The sequence below is a fragment of the Neoarius graeffei genome, chromosome 26 (assembly GCF_027579695.1).
Source record: "Neoarius graeffei isolate fNeoGra1 chromosome 26, fNeoGra1.pri, whole genome shotgun sequence".
NCBI lineage: Eukaryota > Metazoa > Chordata > Actinopteri > Siluriformes > Ariidae > Neoarius > Neoarius graeffei.
This window is the reverse complement of record NC_083594.1, coordinates 46972116-46992576: the sequence shown is the minus strand read 5'-3', so window position 1 is coordinate 46992576 and position 20461 is coordinate 46972116. Positions and strand designations below refer to the sequence as shown.

At 43.2% G+C, this 20461-nt stretch overlaps 1 protein-coding gene across 3 annotated transcripts in view; it reads left to right on the top strand.

Annotated features, from left to right (window-relative positions):
- The window catches only part of ptprga (protein tyrosine phosphatase receptor type Ga), a 468558-nt gene that overhangs the window by 281464 nt on the left and 166633 nt on the right, over positions 1 to 20461 (top strand). For all 3 annotated transcript variants that reach the window (XM_060909915.1, XM_060909917.1, XM_060909916.1), the window contains one exon: positions 7607 to 7755. In XM_060909915.1, coding sequence (XP_060765898.1) covers positions 7607 to 7755 — 149 coding nt within the window. The remainder of the gene's footprint in view (positions 1 to 7606; positions 7756 to 20461) is intronic.

Genomic DNA, 20461 nt, shown 5'->3' with positions numbered 1-20461 from the left:
TTTACATTTCCAAACGCCCAAATGGAACTGTTGAACCGTTCTGTGCATTTTCTGCACTGAAAAATTTTTGCACCATTGGAGTTGTTCAAGCCTGAAATATTACCTCAGCTCGAAGCACTTAGCAACAAGCTCGGAGGTCAGACCTAGCTTAGCCCCTGTTGCTACCGTGAGCAGCCAGTCTCATCAAACCACACTCGAACATGCGTTCAAACACAAGCTGAGTAGTCTACCTGTGACCAGATTAACCAACTCAATAGCTGAATGAATTGCACTGGACTCCAGGCCAATTTCAGTGGTTGAGGACAGGGAGTTAATGGAGGCTTTCCAGATTGCATCCTCTGACACGATTTATAAGCTGCCATCGAGAAATACGATTGTTTCCAAAATCCAGCAGTATTATAGCACTGAAAATGGAGCGAAAATACATGGAAATAAGAGATGTTGACCTTTTAAAGTGTATAAACTCTATTATTATTGACATACTCAAGTAAAATCCATTTGAATTGAAATATTTTTAAATGTTTCCAAAGCATACAATTTAGATTTAAAAAAAATTACTTCACTCAAGTCGTCAGTAAAATAATTTAATGAAAACTGTTGTATTAAATGCAAAGAATGAAAAATAGAAGCATTTTCACTTGGAAGTGTGTGTGTGCATGCTTTTTATAAACTACCGATGACCAAATGTCCCCACAAGGTAGTAAAATCTGATATCTTCGACCTTGTAGGGACGCAAGTTTGTTGTGTTTTTAATCAAATAGAATAAAAGAGCCAAAAAAAAATTCATTTTCATTCCTGAGGTGAAGGTTAGAGTTAGGTTACAGTTCAGGCACAGCATTAATTAACTGCATTAATAATTGTCAATGGAAGGCCCTCAGAAGGATAATGAGACGAGTCGGTGTGTGTGTGTGAGAGAGAGAGACATTATTATTATTATTTTATTTATTTATTTATTTATTTATTTTTTAATTAAATTTAAACCCTAAATTTACACACTAAAAATATTTAACTTGGGTTTTTTGTCCAAATCTTTGTCCATTTGTAAAAGGTATAAAAGGCAAAGAGATGATGTCCCACTACCTTTTGGCGAAATAAAGTCCCCATATGGGATCTCCGTGAGCCTCTTTCGAATTCAAACACTAGTTCAGCTCTTGAGCTTCGTTACCCTATAATCCTGGACTGGATTCTGCTTCACCACTAAATCACTTTGGATAAAACTCACCATCTTCCAATTGAATGGATGTTTGAAAAAGATGGATGTAATATTTCTCTCTTTCTATCCTCTCCATCTTGATAAGTTTCAATTGTTCTCATCTGTGTCTTAAAATAGAGAGCAGCTAGAACTCATAAAGAGTTCTGTTTGCTCACCGAGTGCAGTTTCTGTTTGTCTCGCATCTATTTAAGCCGCACGAAGTCTAGGATATTTCTCATAACCACATCAACATTTCTCAGTAACTGTGAAGAAGTTTGATGAGGCTCGCTGACCTTGGGTACACGCGCAGTCGTATTAATAGAGTCCCTCCTGTGTTAGTGATGCACAAAGCTGGGCCACTCATTTCAGCAGAGTGCTTATGATAAATTGGGACAGAAATCTCTTGTGTGTGAGCAGGGTAAAGTGGAACCAATTCTGAAACTCAATCAGAACGGAAAAAACGGCAGCAGTGCGCTGTCTGGGTCTGTTTAAGGTTGTGTTGGTCAATTAAACTACTGTCCCTTATTTATATAAAGAGACCAATTTGTGTAACGGAAGAAAAAAAAAGAGTAAATTTTTAAGTTGAACTTGAATCAGGACTTTAAAATCTCTCTTCTGATTGAATACTTTGAATATTCCTCTTAAGCCTCGGTCACAACTGGCCATACTTGCTCCTATGGCCGGTCTACGTGCAAAAAACGCAAGAAACACACAGCGTGCGACGTGCTGATTTTCGAGCCGTAGACTGGCTGCAGACCGGCCGCAGAGGTTCTTTGTCATGTCAGGGGCTTCAAAGTTTGGGAGAATAGCAGGGTACAAATAATTTACAGCAGGGTGCAAAATGGTAAAATGTCTGCCAGCGGCAGACATAATGCACGCAAAGCGTGCAGGGATAGATAGATGGATGGATGGATGGATGCAAGTACGAATTTTTCATGGGGCAGGATGGTTTGGAACAGGCTATCTAAAATTGGGATAACATTTACCCTGGACGGGTATTTGAGGCGGGTCGTCTAGCTTAAGCTTGATTAGCGTTGTTATGCACGCCAGTGTTTCCCACAGAAATTTTGGAGACTATGGGGGCAAGCCATGGGGGAGGCATGGGGGTTGTTTAAAATTGAGTGATTATGTTAAATATTAAGTTATTACTGAAAAACTATTGATTAAAAAAACAGACACTGAGAAATGGTCCTATAAACAACTTTACCAATATAAAAGATTACCAGGACTACAAAAATGCAGAAAAATAGGCTTTACTTATCCAAATGCTCCTGTTGGTTCAAAAGTTAAAGTGCAGAGAACTTCACAGCACAACATGAAGTTACCTTAAAATATAAATGCCTCAGCTTTCATGTAAGAAAAAAAAACTATTAATACTAGTACTGTGTGCAGGCAGTCTCTCCTGAAGACTAAATTAAACAATAATTATAAACTAATAAAATAAATGGCTCAGGCTTCATAGAAGAAAAAAAAACAATTTGAACAGAATCTCACAGTATGATGCTGAAGCTGCCTAAACAATGGATAATAAAATACCATTTTGGCAAAAACGTTGGCATCCATTAATTTCTTGTATTAAGTAAAAAAAATATGTTGCCAGATACTGCTGACGTTTTACAGCCCAAAATATGTTCAAAACCCGCCAAAATGCACTTAAAACCGCCCAGATTGGGCGGGAAAACGCGCAATCTGGCAACACGGGCAGTAATGGCTGAACTCATGTCGAAGATGTAAACACAATCTGGCAACACAGGCGGCAGTAATGGCTGCACTCATGTCGAGGATGTAAACACAGTTGACGCGGCAACGGACATACATGACATAGTGGATGTAAGTTACATTCACAACTTTTTTTTTTGCTGTCAGAAATATTTAATATTAAATTTTGTGACTCGACTGACAATAGCCGGCGGCATAACAAGCCATAGCCGGCGATTTGCTGCCGGTGACCGGCTACTTTTGAGACCGCTGCATGTCAAACAAACTCTACGAGCGCTTACATTTTTTTCAGGTTGCAAGACAAGCTTACAGCCAACGTGCGTCTTTCTCCATGAACAAAAAAACCCGCAGCGATTTGGGAAACGCCAAAAATCGCACGACCAAAAGATCGTACGTCCGGATGTGACCTAGGATTTAAGGCAAGTGGGGACAGAAGAAAGAGGCCATGGACAATGTTCTCATCTCCCCAATACCTGCTAAAAGTCTACTCTAATGAGCATCCTTTTTTTTTTTTTTAAAGCACAAATCTTTGCCGCTTTTGGGGTCAGTCACACTAGAGGCGGAATGAGCCGGAATGCTGTCGGAATTAAACTTTTTCGTATATTCTGGGATATTCAAAGTGCATTCTAAAAATTCTGACTGCATTCTGAGTGCATTCCAAACATTCAGGCCCGTTCTTGTGGCCAGCCCGAATGTTTTGCTCATGCTCAAAACATTCGAGGTGCATTCGAAGAGGAGAAATATTGAACAGCATTCGAAGTGTATTCTAACTGCATTCTAAATATTCTTATGGCATTCCAAACATTCTGATCATGTTCGAGGGAAAAATCGAAATGGCAAGTCACTTCAAATCCTGCCAGAATGTCCTGAATGTGCCTCAAATGAGCCAGAATGCACCTCGAGTGCATCTCGATTGCTGCCGGAATCTATTTCGATATTAAAATCGTTCAGCTGGAATGCACTTCAAATGCCGTCTGTATATTTCTATTGTCACCCGAATACATCTCGAATGCAGTTGGAACATCTTGATTGGCCCTCGAATGAGTCCGGAAGTAATTAAGAACACCACCGAATCGCATAAAAATGCAGCTAGCTGCCGCTGGAGCTTCAGTCTGCATTGAGGAGCTGCCTGCTCAACAGCAACCTTTTTGTTCGTTGTTTTAAAAAATGTAATTAAAAAGTTTCCCAAGTTTCAAACGTCATGCCACCAAGGAAGAAGGGAGCCAAGGTGAAGAACTCCACCACTGGCCGTGACCATAGGTGGGGCACAGGTGCTGCAGCCCAAGAGGCCCCTGAAAAGCCAGTTCCTGTTGTTGAAGATGCCCCAGTAGCTTCAGAGTCTGAAGCTGAGTCCACAGCCCCTCCCCCTGCTTTCCAGATAGACACAGTCACCGAGGTCCATCAGCCAGCAGAACAGTCCTCCTCTGACAGTGATGATGAGCTTCATCCCAGTGAGGCTGCCAAGTCCCAGAAGAAGCGCAAGAGGGAGCTGGTGACAGCTGGCTTCACTGAGGAGCAGGAACAGGCAATGGTTGACTGGCTCAAGGCCCCTGAGCAAGATTGCATCCTCAACAAAAAGCACCCCAACTACATCAAGAAGGGCCTGAAGGACGCACTGTGGAAGCAGAAGGCCAGGGAGATGGGCAAGACCAGTGACCTGCTGAAGAAGTGGTACGCCAACATGAGATCAAGGTTTGGTAAGCTGAAGCAGACTCCCTCAGGTTCTGGAAACATTGAACTGACTGCAAGGGACTGCTGGATCCTGTGCTACTTCGAATTTCTCAGGCCCCACCTCATCATCCAGGTCAAAAAGAGGGTCACTGTCAGTGTAAGTATTTTATTTCATTATTTCATGTTTTCATTTTGATGTTGAAATTGCAACAATTGTCCACATATTTTCACATTTTACTGATATGATTGTTTCTTCTCCAGATGAAGGCCAAGGTCCAAGCCAGGGCAGCTCTGGCTGCAACAGCAGGAGCTCCCCAGTCTGAGTGTGAGTCTGATGCTGCTGATCATTCCTCTACAGCTGCTCAGTCTGATGCAGACACTTCCTGGGGGTCCAGGGCTACTGATGACACTGAGGATACCAGGCGCAACATTGCTGAACTGCAAAGACAGCTGCTGAACAAGCTCTCCAAGGCTGAGAAGTCACCCCTGCAACGCCAGAAAGACACCTTTACTGAATTAATGGAGGTCACCTACACATTCCCTTCCCCCATGTGGCTGAGGTTCCAGAATGAAGTCAGCAGCCTATTGCAGAAGTACCAGTTTGAGCTTCACCAGGCGCCTCCCACGTAGACATATCTTCATCATTATCATCGTCAGCAGCAGCAAAACGAGTTCCTTAGACCCTATGCTCCTGCACCTATCCCAGGGCCCAGCAGCCAACAGTGTCCTTCAATGGGCTGGCAGCCTCATCCACCACTGTGGCCCGCACAGAACCACCGACTGACTTCTGTCTGGGGCTCCCAGGAGGCAAGCTGGGTGCAGCAACAGTTCCATCAAGAGCCTCCCGTCAGACCACAGAGTGCTCCATCCACCTACAGTGCCAGCACCCCACTGCTACAGACTTCATCAACATCCATCCAGAGCCAGGGCATGGGGAACTTCAGTGGCCTGAGTGGCTTCAGCAGTGGTTCCTACAACAGCTTCGCCCAGCTACTCAACACCAACCAGGATGATGACAACCAAGAACTCAACACCCCTCGTCCAGTTGTGCACTCTCCCACACCTACCCAGCAGTCTGAGCAGTCAGAACAGGGTGATGGAGGCCAGGAGTAGTTTTATTTTTGAGACATTTTGGCATAATGTGGATAGTGTTTGTTCAGGACAGATACTTTGTACAGGATTTGTGTGGTTTGATTTTTTTTTTTTCCTCCGTGCGCTCACGGAAGGTGGTCGCATTCCTTTGCTCTCCTCTCCCTTTTTTCCCTGCTTGTGCTTCTTTGTCTCGTCTCGTCTGTCTATACTTTTGAGAGACACTCTCCGCACTGCTCTCTAAACTTAAAAAAATCATGGAATTAATAAACTGGTCTCCTAACAAAATTGACAGTTTCTTGACGAGAAGCCTGGGTTCGGGGGAACCCACCTGTCCTGCCAGAACGTTTTTCTGTGGAGGACATTGAAGACATCCACCTATTCGGAACCATGATTACAGGACTTTTGCTGATTGGATTAGGCATTGCCCTGGTTTATCGAGGAAATCAGACAATGGTGACAGCTGTTCAAAGCCCCATAAAGCTGCCCGACATGATTGAAGCGGTGGGCAGAGCTGTCGGCACTCAGACTGTGGCTATTCAGAACTTGAACCACAACATGGATGACATCATGGAGAAGCTTTCGGCTTTGCAAAGGAAATGGATTGATTTGGAGACCAGAATGGACAGAGAGTGGTCGTGTAAAAGAATGCGGCTGCTCGCCCCAAGATCAAACAATCCCAACCTTATCTGCTTTTGGCTCCCTCAGACAGCACTGGCCTCAGCTAAGGCCGTTGCTGGGACAACATCTCCCTCTGAAGGTCACTGCTGTGAGACGCTCTCGTATTCCTTTCCCCACTTCCCGCGGTCGCTGCTTTTACCCCCTGTGTGACAAGCGAGTGCGTGACCAGCGCCATCATGGCTGCAGGAGCGGACGGCTGCTTGCATGCTTGCTTGCGCTGGGTTACATCTACTTACCCCCCACCCCGATCGTCCCCCTCCCCCCTCAAGTCCCGAGTTTTCATGTTGTAAAGTGTACTTGTTATTTTTTGCGTATGTGCTGAGGTGTTTTTTTAATGTTCCCACACTGTACTCCTCATAGGAGCATAGTGTGGGGGTTGCTTTTTTTTCTCCTCCCCTCTCCTCATGTTAATCTGTATTTTTTCTTTTCACCCCTGTCTTCCTGTCCTGTCTGCTCCCCCTCTGTCAATTGTGTGTATGTATGTAAGGACAGGTTGATGGTCAATTTCACTGGTACTTGTGACTATTGATAATAAAGGGTTCATTCATAACTGTACTTGTAAATTTGTTGCCTGTCTTGCATTAACAAATAAAGATGTGCCCTTGAAATCTAACGTTTGTGAATAATTTGCCCAGTAATATTTCCTGTTATTATTTTAGAATAAAGTTACAGTAATTTAGCCCACAAACACAAATCATACACTTCAAAAAAAGAATTCCAATGATCAAATAAATAATGGACAACTAACTTGCCCCTGTTCGAAACATATTCGGCGACTATTCCGGGAGCGTTCTGACTGCATCTGAGGTGAATTCGTACAGCATTCGAGGCACCTTCCGACCAGACTTCGGGTGGTATTCGGGCAGCAATCGAACCGCACTCGTATGGCATTCGCAGTGCATTCTTAATATTCTTACTGCATTCTAACAGCATTCTAGGTATTCCTACTGTATTCCAACTGCATTCGAAAGCTAATACACCCGGAATGTGCAAGAATCATTCGAGGCGGGCTCAAAGCGCATTCTAAGTATTTGAACGGCATTCTTACAAAGCTGTAAGAATGTTGAACAGTTTGAAATTCCTGCCCGAATGTGGCACGAATTTTGAAAAATTTTTCATTCCGGCTGGTTCTGCTTGATTCCTGCTAATTCCAAATAAGTGTGACGGGGCCTTTTGTTTCTGATGCCGAGCAAACTGAGTCGTCGTCATTTTACCTCTCTTGTTTTTAACTCACTCTCTTTCTCTCTTCATCAGTGGCCATCCTGCTGAAGGACGACTACTTTGTGCAAGGTGCAGGTTTGCCGGGTCGCTTTAAAGCAGAGAAGGTGGAATTCCACTGGGGTCAGAGCAACGGTTCAGACGGCTCAGAGCACAGCATCAACGGCAGGAGGTTCCCTGTCGAGGTGAGAGTCTTACCCCAGATCCAGGAGTCTCAGTCAGGCTTCGACTGTATGCAGCAAATCACATCACATAGTACACATCAGTAAAATATTTATATAACCTACACATTTCTGTCACAGTGCTGTTAAATTCTCAGGTCTGATTGTTCAGAAGCAATGTTGATTCATTTAGCAGCTATAACAAGCCCTGATGGTTATGAATTTATTATTGTTTGCGATCGAATATATTATTGTTTCTATAGTCACAGCTTACACAGGGATTTAAAGGCAAATTTTTTTATGATCAAAATTCTATTTATCTCCTTTTATCAAATATCGGAATGCATTTCTGATCGCTATTTTGTCGCTGCTATAGCAAGTTATGAGCTTTTGAAATATGCTCTGTAATATATCAGTCCGTATGTCAAAGCAATGGCCGTAAATGAGATTCGCTGAGACCTGTGCGAGACATCATAGGACGGAAGTAAACCATACAGTGGAACTTAGTGACCAACATCTGCCAACGTTGTCAAAAGACGCGCACACCCTTTTTCGAACGCTGACGTAATCAAGCCAGAAGTTGTTTGTTTTGATAGCAATCAGGAAAGTTTGAAAAAAGTAGGCAGTAATCGTCATTTAAACTCGTTTTTGTGCAATATTTTGTTTGGAAAAGAGTTTTAAAAATGGCGGCACTGACACCTGGCTGACGCTTCGTGAAGATCGCGTGGATAAGCGACGCCTGCCGTGGACCGAACAAATTAAATTCAACGTGGCTAAAAACCGAATAGGCCGATTAGTATAATATTTAATTGCGGTTAGTTGCCAATATGAGTCACGATATAAAGTTGCTAAAACTGAAAACGTAATTGAATAACACGTTAATTAAGAAATAAATCAAGTTTTAAAATGACTTCAGATCTCCTTTTAAAGGGGCGGCACGGTGGTGTAGTGGTTAGCGCTGTCGCCTCACAGCAAGAAGGTCCGGGTTCGAGCCCTGTGGCCGGCGAGGGCCTTTCTGTGTGGAGTTTGCATGTTCTCCCCGTGTCCGCGTGGGTTTCCTCCGGGTGCTCTGGTTTCCCCCACAGTCCAAAGACATGCAGGTTAGGTTAACTGGTGACTCTAAATTGACCGTAGGTGTGAATGTGAGTGTGAATGGTTGTCTGTGTCTATGTGTCAGCCCTGTGATGACCTGGCGACTTGTCCAGGGTGTACCCCGCCTTTCGCCCGTAGTCAGCTGGGATAGGCTCCAGCTTGCCTGCGACCCTGTAGAACAGGATAAAGCAGCTAGAGATAATGAGATGAGATGAGATCTCCTTTAAAATAGTGTGTAATCATTTATGTGGTGAAATTTTCTGTGAGATGTTTATTTTGCATTTTTGGAAAGAGTCTCCAGTGTCGGTGCTTCAGGTAAAGTTGTCGCTTTAAGTTTTCCGACACGGAAAAGTCTTCAGGATAGAGGATTTTTTGCTTTGTGGTGTCCCAGGAAACTCGACAGGCTTTATTTACTTATTGCCTTACAGCTGTTTATCTAGCAGGAGCTTCTTTTTTGGACACGTCACAACATTAAATGGAATGCTTTTCTTTCATAAATAAATTTGGCACATTTGTGTTAAAAGAGGAATAAAAAACTGCAAGATGTACTGTTATCAACTATGTCGTTTATTATTTTCCTTTCACAGCACATCCCAAAGTGTTGGATTCCTTCCTTCACATGTTACCTGTAGAATTGAATCAAAGCCAGGTTTGCATTGTAACTTGGCAGAGTTTATGTAATTCTCAGAAATAATATACATATTGGTGACATTTAAAGTATTCTATTGGAAATTATTTGTAATTAAATGTAATCTCGCAATAAAAGAAACGATCGTTAAGGACGGGCTGTGCACTTCTGCGCTTCAGCTTCATCATCATCATGCATTTTTCTGTGTTGGAATTTCCATTTCCAGTGATGTGCGGCTCTTGTGACATCCATATTTTGGAGAAAGAAAAAAGCTAGCTCGTTATGTCTAATGAAATTGCTTTGTGCTGATGTTCTTTGTGTTTCACTTTGGAATATATGTAAAGCCTATTCATTTACAAACCAATAACTAGGATCGCTTTTCCCACAAGTTTGTGCGTTTCTTAACTACAGTGTGCGATTTTTATTTATCTATTTTTTTGTTCTTAAAAGGCCACCAGTTACTCCTGATTAATGCATTTTTAATACATTTTTACACTTAATCTTCTTGAGATTTTCTCATACTAAAAATCACAACAAGCAAACAGAGAATCTCTTGGAAGGCCGACATCATCGCGGTGTCGGTGGAGACAGGCATTAGGAATCCCAGCCAAGGAGAAATATGAAAGAGGGAGTGAGAGTGGCGGTGGATGAGTGTTAGAGTGGTACAGAGGGCGTTCCTGTATTGATTCAACACTGCGTTATGTACAGGCACTCTCTCCTGGGAGTTGACCAGCAGCCGAAGATGCGTCTCGACTCCTCTCGGTTGATTTATTGTCGTGCCAGCCTGGCAGCTTTTATACACAATAAGAGCTACTTTTATCACCCTCTTCAAACATGCAAGTGGTCCACCTCGTACAGCTGCCAAGTCCCAGCCGCCTCGCACTCTTAACTCGAATGGGTGTCATTCTGTTTCATTGTCTGGCTTTTATTAGCACCTCCCCCCCTCCTGCCCCACCAGCAGAGGTGCGCAGTTAGCATATAAACTAAAGAGTGCCAATTCCCACTTATTGGCAGTTAGATGATGTCACCACAAAACAAATCATGTTACTGAAGAAGATTGTCAGTGCTAAAGTTTCATGTGCTCAGCAGGAATGGCCCTCCTAATGCTCAACACTCACTCAGACTTCACATGACTTCCCTGATTTACAGGACAAAATGTCCATAATTCAGGCCTTGATTAAATATTAAGCAGTAATTTTCCAGGCACAAATTAGCCCCTGAAACAGCCCTAAGCTTTCTGATTTGCGATTTTCCCCTGCATGGAACAGGAGCATGCAGCGCTGCAAGGGCAGAGTCACACAGTGCTGCTTGATTGATTATTCTGGTCTGCTGAACTGTGTAGATCTGTGGTCTTTGGGATCGATTACCCGAGTCTGTCACACTACGTGTGCCGGTAGTCCAAAGCCTGGAGAATGCAGATTAGCCTTGATGGTTCATTCAGCAAAGTCATAGGAAAGGGACATAGAAAGAGAGCTGCAATCAAAACAAATAGCAAATGTGAGATAGGCAAGAGATGATATAACCAGAAAAACATGAAATAAAGGAGCAACTGAACACACAGATGACGTGTCTCTGAGGAACCGATGGCTAATAAGAGTCACCTTCACCTATGTGACATAGAATTAACACTTCAGCGAATGAGACTGATTGATTGATTTGAGGATAAATTTAAGGTGGTGGTGTTTTATGTCCGCACTCCTCTCCCGAGTGCAATACCTATGGATAAAGGCAGCACATCAGTATTAGTCACCAATGGGTTGGCCATTCACTTCTAAAGTAGGCTTGACATGGCTTTAGAGATGCAAAGTGCAAGCGCAGGGTTTCGTAAACTGAATTAATGATACTAATTATGACTTTGTATAATTACCACCCAACTCGGTACTGAGAATTACCCTCAGCACTAAAAATGACAAGATTTTGAAATTATATCTTTATATTTTTACCAGTAATATCTGATGCATGGATTAACCACTGAATTGACATTCAGTTGACCACACACACACACACACACACAGTATAGTCCGTGCATAGATGGCTAGATAGATGGACAGTTTTGGTCAGTAGTTTACATACACGATTTTGAATGTCATCAGGGACATGAATGTCATGGCAGTATTGGGCTTTCAGTGATTTCTTTGAACTGTCCTTTTTTCTGTGGCAGATTGATTGTACAACATGCATCTTTAATTGGGGGAAAAAAACAAGAGTTTGGTGCACAAGTTTTAATTTATTTTGGGTTTTCTGAAATCAACACAGGGTCCAAATTAAACATACAGGATTAAAAATCTACATGCGCCCACTTAGATTAATAATTTAGTCGTGCTGAAATTCTTTTAACTTGCCAAGGCCTCATAAGTTCCTCTAATGCCCCTTTTCCACCAAAGCAGTTCCAGGGCTGGTTCGGGGCCAGTGCTTAGTTTGGAACCGGGTTTTCTGTTTCCACTGACAAAGAACTGGCTCTGGGGCCAGAAAAACCGGTTCCAGGCTAGCACCAACTCTCTGCTGGGCCAGAGTAAAGAACCGCTTATGTCAGCAGGGGGGTGGAGTTGTTAAGACCAACAACAATAACAAGACCGCGAAAGATCGCCATTTTTAAGCGCCGAGAAGCAGCAGCTGTACAAACGCGAAGTCATCCATTATTATTATTATTATTGTTGTTGCTGCTGCTGTTTCTTCCGTGTTGTTTTTGCTTTGATATTCGCGCCAAGGTTTATGTAAACGTAGCGCCGTAACTGACGTATACAGCGACGTAATGACGTATACAGCGACGTAATGACGTGGCTCCGCTTAGCACTGCGAGCTCTGGAAAAGCAAACTGGTTCTCAGCTGGCTCGCAAGTTGAACGAGTTGTGAACCAGCACCAGCACTGGCCCCAAACCAGCCCTGGAACTGATTTGGTGGAAAAGGGGTATAAGTGATCATGATTGACGACAGCTGATGGCTTTCCTTTGCCAACATAAAAAGAGTTTGTTTGACACCGCTCATTGGATTGACCAACACACAGTACAGTGGGCAAGTCCAAGGAGCTCAGTGCAGACCTGAGAAAGAGGATCATGGATTTATACACGTATGTATGTATGTGTGTGTGTGTGTGTGTGTGTGTAGTGTAGTGTAGTGTAGTGTAGTGTAGCTACTTTGCTGGAAGGAGACCCAAACTGTCACCCTTGGCATCAAGGAAATTGGGAAAATGGGTCCAAAAGAATCCAGGAGCCACCAAGGCACAGGCCTACCATGAACTGGAAGCTGCTGGAAAACCAGTGCCATTGTCAACACTCAAGCGAGTTTTACATCACCATGGACTGAGAGGCTGCTGTACAAGAAAGAAGCTCCTGTTCCAAAATCAGCACCTTCAAGCTCGATTAAAGTTTGCAGCTGAGCACATGAACAAAAATGAAGCTTTCTGGAGGAAAGTTTTATGGTCAGATGAGACAAAGATTGAGTTACTTGGCCACAATGATCAGAGATGCATAATGATCAGTTATGCAGATGCATAACTGTACACGTTATGAAGCATGGTGGTGGTAGCATCATGCCCTGCAGCTGTTTTGCCTCCAGTGGAACTGGTGCATTGCATAAAGTGGGTGAAATAATGAAGGAGGAAAACTACCTCAGAATTATTCTGTGTAAGCTTAAACCATCAGAAACTTGGACACAATTGGGTGGTCCAACATAAACATTAAGCTAACAAGTTGACCTCAACCTTATCCAAAGCATGTGGACTGTGCTTAAACGTCAGGTCTGTGTGAGGTACCACACAAATTTAATTGAACTCTACCAATTCTACCAAGAAGAGTGGTCAAATATTCAACCAGAATTCTGGTAGAAGCTTATTGATGTCTACCAAAAGCATCTGGTCAAGGTGAAACTTAATGGACATTTAATCAAATGTTAGGTGTGCTGTATGTATATTTTTGATCCTGTATGTATAATTTTGACCCTCTCCTGATTTCAGTAAACCCAAAATAAATGTTTTTATTTTTTTCGCGGTCCAAATCCTGCGCTCTGATTGGCTGGCGAGCAGGTCAGTATCCTACGGTACGGACCTCTGGCGACTCGCTCGTTCACAACAACAACAAACATAGTAGAATTTTTTTGTCAACATTTATCTTTTTTTTTTTTTTTTTTTTTAATAAGATGATCAAAAATCTTATAAATTTTTGCCAGCATTTCTCAGGAGAATAGCATTAATTTTACAGCATGGATAGTGATAAGTCTTCACAGCGAAAGCGAGTTTTACTACCCTGAGGAAGAAGAAATAAAAGAAAACATTTCAGGAGAAAGCTAAAAACCTGTAATTTGCTAACACCGAGCAAAAACATGGCTGAATCCTGAATGATAAATAGGGGACTACATAGGGAGCAAAATGTAGGGGTTTTTTTTCCCTGCCATGGAAGTGCACAGGAGAAAGCAATCTGCATTACAGCCGTGAATGAGGATTCAAAATGGCGGCTCGCTTCCGCTTGGCTTGGTTTTCCCTTTCGGGCGCTCTCGTTTTCTGTTAGAATTTGGTAAAGAAAAAAATAAATACATTATTTACCAGCTTAAGGTCGGTCCGTATGGTGAAATACCATGACCTTGGCCTTGAATACTGACCTCGGCCCTTTGGGCCTCAGTCAGTACTTTCAAGACCTCAGTCACGGTATTTCATGATACGGCCCTCCCAGCTGGTAAATTTATATATATATATAATACAACCCATACAACCCCGATTCCAAAATGTTGGGACAAAGTACAAATTGTAAATAAAAACGGAATGCAATGATGTGGAAGTTTCAAAATTTCATATTTTATTCAGAATAGAACATAGATTACATATCAAACGTTTAAACTGAGAAAATTTATCATTTAAAGAGAAAAATTAGGTGATTTTTTTTTTTTTTAAATTTCATCACAACAACACATCTCAAAAAAGTTGGGACAAGGCCATGTTTACCACTGTGAGACATCCCCTTTTCTCTTTACAACAGTCTGTAAACGTCTGGGGACTGAGGAGACAAGTTGCTCAAGTTTAGGGATAGGAATGTTAACCCATTCTTGTCTAATGTAGGATTCTAGTTGCTCAACTGTCTTGGGTCTTTTTTGTTGTATCTTCCATTTTATGATGCGCCAAATGTTTTCTATGGGTGAAAGATCTGGACTGCAGGCTGGCCAGTTCAGTACCCGGACCCTTCTTCTACGCAGCCATGATGCTGTAATTGATGCAGTATGTGGTTTGGCATTGTCATGTTGGAAAATGCAAGGTCTTCCCTGAAAGAGATGTCGTCTGGATGGGAGCATATGTTGCTCTAGAACCTGGATATACCTTTCAGCATTGATGGTGTCTTTCCAGATGTGTAAGCTGCCCATGCCACACACACTAATGCAACCCCATACATGTGTGCATATATGTGTGCTGGGCATGCCACCATAGGGCAGAAGAGGTCTTTCTGCAGTCCCAACGGCCAGCATGCCTAAGGTCAGTCCCTGCCTGGGTTGGCCCACTGACCTTTACTTTTCTGACCGCTCCTGGACATACGATGTTGTGATACGTGTCTCCCTGAGGCCACTCTGCATCAACTGCCCACGGAGGACGTGAGCACGGAAGAGGGCAGCCTGCTCACCCTCAGCCTGAGGCCAGCACCCTTTGGCTGAGGATCTTGATACCCACTACAGACCCATCACAGTATAATTCGAATCAGCGTCGTACGCATGGGCGGCGACACCGCACATATGACGGACCAAGGGCAAAGCCGCAAGGACCCCCTGGCTCTGACTCACCCATGCGTGCCCGCAACGCGATAAAATCAATCAAGCTTGCCTCCTGGAACGTCAGAACCCTATCTGACAGAACCACCTCCAGACTCCAGGCCCCTGAAAGAAGAACCGCGTTAGTCGCAGACGAACTGAAGAGATTCAACATCAACATCTGTGGACTCAGTGAGTGTCACATCCCTGAGGAGGGGGAGTTTATTGAGGGCAACTTTACTTTTCTCCACTCAGGCAGACCAAGTGTCCAGCCTAGACAGGAAGGAGTCGGGATTGCAATCAAGACCTCCCTGCGCCCACTGGTAACCAAGTGGAAGGGCATCAACTCCCGCATTATTATGATGAGGATCAAGCTCAATAAGTCCTGCCAAGCAACTGTAATAAGTGCCTACGCACCTACACTTAAAAGACCTCTCGAAGAAAAAACCCTATTTTACGACCAACTGTCTGAAGCCCTTTCATCAGTGCCCAGTTATGACCGACTGTTTGTACTCGGTGACTTCAATGCTAGAGTTGGCAAGGACACCACAACGTGGCCAGACGTCATCGGAAACCACGGATTAGGAGACTCCAATGAACAAGGAATCATGCTTCTCGAGCTTTGCGTGCGTTATAGACTCTCAATCTCCAACACCCTTTTTGAACATCGGGACATTCACAAAGGCACTTGGATGCATCCACGATCGCAACGCTGGCACATGATCGATTTCATCATCGTACGCAACCACTACAAAAGCGACCTGATCGATGCCCGGGTAAAATGCTCAGCTGATTGTTGGACGGATCACAGAATGGTGTGTGCGCGCTTGAAGCTACGTTTCCATATCTCCGCTCAAAGACGTCGGTATCCCGGTGCTAAGCGCCTAAACACAACCAGGCTCAAAGATCCGGAGGTCATGAAAATACTTGAGAGATCAATCACACAAAGGCTCGGAGACATCAACTCATCATCCCTAGAAGATCATTGGGAATCCTTGAGAGATGTTTTGTACTCCACATCCAAGGACATTCTCGGGCTACAGAAGAGACGTCATCGCGACTGGTTTGACGAAAACGACCTAACCATCCAGGACCTCTTGAAGAGGAAGCGTGACAGTTTCCAAGCGGTCTTACAGAATGAAACCCCCGAGAACCGCCAGAGATACAGGAAGGCATGAAGCGAGTGCCAGAGAGAACCCAGAACCTTCTTACTGTGAGGCAACAGTGCTAACCACTACACCACCGTGCCGCCCTCTCTGAACTACCACAAATGTATTGAGAAATGTATCGCGTTTCCATTCACCTGCCTCCACCTTGTGACATCATCTTTGCTTGAAGAACTTCAGTGATAGCATAATAGAAAAAAATGTACATACACTCCAATCACCAAGTATAAGGGACATAATAAAGAAATAATGAGCATAATAATAATGTATACTACACATGATGGAAGTGTGATGTCATAACGGCATGACATTCATTAGGTTGGACAAATCAGTGGTGCTGGTTTATAACTTCATGATCCTCATCTATTGAGTCGAGAAGGATTTTTTTTTTTTTTGTCAGTTCTGTTGGTTTCAGTGCTGACTGAAAAACATGAAAATTCACAGACACCATGATGTCTCTTTCCCCCTTTTTGTCTCGCCTTTGTTTGGAATCTTCTCACTTGTTTCAGATTGAGCCCCCGACATGGGGAGTTCAGATAATTAAACCGAGCCCCAGAAGGCCTTTCTGAGTTTGACTGACACTCCAACTTCAACCGTAGCCTTTTTTCAGTCTGCAGCTAGTGGCCCTTGACTTCAGTTTGAAGGCTGGCTGTTGTGCATCATGATGATTGAAGAGAAGATGCTCTTAGGCACTTTTCTGTCCTTCATGTGGACACTTAATGCCAGCCAAATTGTCCTCAGTGTGGACAGAAGACAGGACCGAGTGCTGTTCATGGCCTGAACAACAGGCTTTCTGTCACTCAGCCTCTCAGTAAGTAGAGGTGCTTCGGCCTGATTGTGGATTTTCGTTCCTCTACTCCTACCTTTTGTCCTTTTCTTCTGCGAGTTGATGGGGGTAAAGGAGAAATTGTATGGATATTGATCAATCACAGAGCTGCAAGGCTATATTCTGGGACCCAGGGCGAAGTGAAGAGCAGAATTTATGAAGAAAAAGGAGGAAGGTTTACAAGTTAGTGTTGTAAGGACTGCTTTTTGCTGTATTTTATGAGAAAGATGTAAAACGCAGAGAAAGAAAGAGATATCGGTCGACCTCTCCTTGAAGCCTGTTGTCTCACATATGCTAAGAGCTGCCTGAGGAGGTGGCAAAAAAAAAAAAATGGAGAGAGAGCAGATGAGTGATATGAAGTGTGACAGATGTCTATCAAGTGACACTTTAGCGAATGCTCCGCTGCAAAAAGGGCACCGCAAAGGGTGAAATCTACAGGGAGAACAAGAAATAGAGAGGAAAAAAGACTCAAGACTGCACACACCACAGGCTTATGTCTCACGCTGATCTAAACTAGACTAGAGCTACTTTTAGCAATTATCACGCACCCTTTAAACTCCAGTTGGGACCTCTTTAATACACTCTATAATAAGACACCCTCCTATTGCCTTAGCGGTGCATTAAAACCACTCTTCTGTTAAAAATTGGTGTTCTATTTTATTATCCGTCTGTCAGAGTCAGAACGGATGTAGCAGCAGTTTTGTTCAGTCCCCGGCCTGCCTTATGAATACACATGAGACGTTCTGGCCCATGCACGAGATTTGCTGCGAAATGCCATTCTCATTTTCCTTAGTCGTCTGGCTGAATGATTTATGAATTACGAGGCTTGCCATTTAGTAATTGTTCTCTAATAAGGTTCCTGAATGGCGTGATTAAGTTTGCTCCCACTGTGCCTGGTCGTGCTGCTTTAACTGTAAATGGATGGTTAATATACTTAACTCATCACGCTCCAGCCCTGCGTGAGGTTAGTTTCAGGTGTCGACCTGCATTCGAAGCTTCACCCCGTGCAACTTTCCATCTAATGCACATCAACATAAGGAGACTGACATGTGCAGACATACTAGCACGTGTTCAGAAACCGAAGAGCGATCAAGCATGCACATGCATATATTCATTCTCCGTCCAGAATTTAAAAAAAAAAAAAAAAAGTACAAAGCTAAGCCTTCAACACAAAACAACTTCGGAAATCGTCTCCTTGCGTGTTGTGTGCATTGATCCCTGACCCTGGCAATTTGTGTCTGTGTGTGAGTAAACTGACGCCGTCAGCCCGAGGTTAATGCCAGGGCTCAGCATGACACCAGTGTATTAGGCTTATTAGGCTGTTGCTGTGCTGTCACACAGACATAAATAATGACAGAGTAATTACCAGGCTGTCAGTCTCGCAGCGCAGGCCGAAAACATTACAGTCTCCACCACCAGATCATCAGCGTGTTCCTTTAAAGAGGCGCTTTGGAGTTTTCTCAGCCTAACTTCTGACAAGGACGTTTGGCTGATTATGGAGTTTGCTGTTTAATTTCTGTAATACTCTGTATTCTGTAATGGGTGTTTTTTTCCTCCAGAATAATATTTTTAAGAACATTATGTGTATTGGTACTGGATAAATACACACAAAAACAATATGCTTCTAAACTGATTGACTTTCCTTTATTTTCTCACTCTATCTAAATATACAGTGGCTTGCAAAAGTATCCCCCCTGAAATTGATCAGACTTATCTGAATTACAAATGGCACATTTATTTTCTGTCAGTGGTTTTATTGTAAACCCACGCCCTCTTGCAGTGAATTTTCAATGTCAAAAATAATTATTGGCCAACAAATATTTCAATGAAATTTAAAGCATGTACGTATTCACCCCCCTAGTGTTTCATAGAGCCAGTGGTAAAGTCTGAGCATTTGCCATCTGTTCAGGAGAATAAGCGAATCTCAGCCTGCGCAGTGCGTTATGGGATCGCTAATTTTTTTTGGCTACCAAACAGCACTTCAAAATGACGGAAAGCAGTATTGACAACTACGATTTAGATCAGTTTAAACTTTGGAAAGTTGACGATTTGAAACGGTTTTGCAGTCGTCGTGGACTGCCTGTGACAACCAAGACTACGACTGGCACTAGGGCAAAACGTAAAGAAGAACTGGTTGCCCTTGCCTATGCAGCATCAGTCCAGAACTTACCATGCGTTTTAACGAAGGATGAGGAGAGACAAGCTGTCAAAAACGACTACAAGTCCTTGTTGACAGTTGAAGGCAAACAAATTCCCGACCCTCTGCAGACAACCGACGGATGGTTGGACAAAGCCCAGGGGCTTAAGCTGTGGCCACCATGCATGTCAGTCGATATTGCCAAATATTTACTTGACAGGGCCGAAAAAGCGCTACTCCATCGGCTTCGAAATGACTACAAGGAAGGTGAGTTGTTTTAATATTTTGATATATAACGCATATAACGTTAGGGCCTATGAGGCTAGGTAATGGGGACCCAACATGTATGAGATAAAAGTGCATATTTCTGCCCTATAATGTCCTTAATTATGTAGTAAACCCGTAGGCCTTTTCTGCATAATAGCTACGTAATATTTTGTTAGAATTGCCAAAAATAAATGACAAACTAAATATCTGAACAAACTTACAACTTTTTGCTATCTTTTACGTCCTTCTGGGGTTTTTTTTCGGTTGGAAATGTCATCAAAACAAACGGAGGTTCACATTTACATGACCCGTCTTCAGATGTAGGCCCAGTACAATTGTGTGTTTTCTTCCACTGCTTAAGTTTATAACGTCCGTTAGTACCTTGGTAAAAAGCACAGTGTGCACCTGTCATAGTTTTACAATTCACTTAAGGCTTAAGGTCTTTAAGCCAATCGCTTTAAAGTTCACGGTCCGCTACCTGTCTTCCTATAGTAACTTCAGCGCCTCGGTAGTTCGTTTGGTAGCCGAAATAGTTGACCTAGAAAAGCCGCGCATGCGTACAAGCGTTGCGCACTTCGCTTATTGTTTTGCCCATTCTTCTTGGCAGATATTCTCAGAGTTAATGAAGTTTTAAGAGCATATGGAAAGACTTAAAATGGGCCATAACCTTCTGATGAGAAAATGCATGAGCCACGCTTTATCCAGGATTTTTAACCCGATTGGCAAGCCCAGACTTAATCATCTTAGTTGTAATTACATTGATTAGCTATTAATTTCACTGTAGTTATTTATCCCTTTCACCACTGCGTAACTTTTTCCAGAAGGGGTTTCCCTACAACAATGAGACCGTAATAGCGGTCTGCAGTGGTGAAAGGGTTCAATCGTTCATA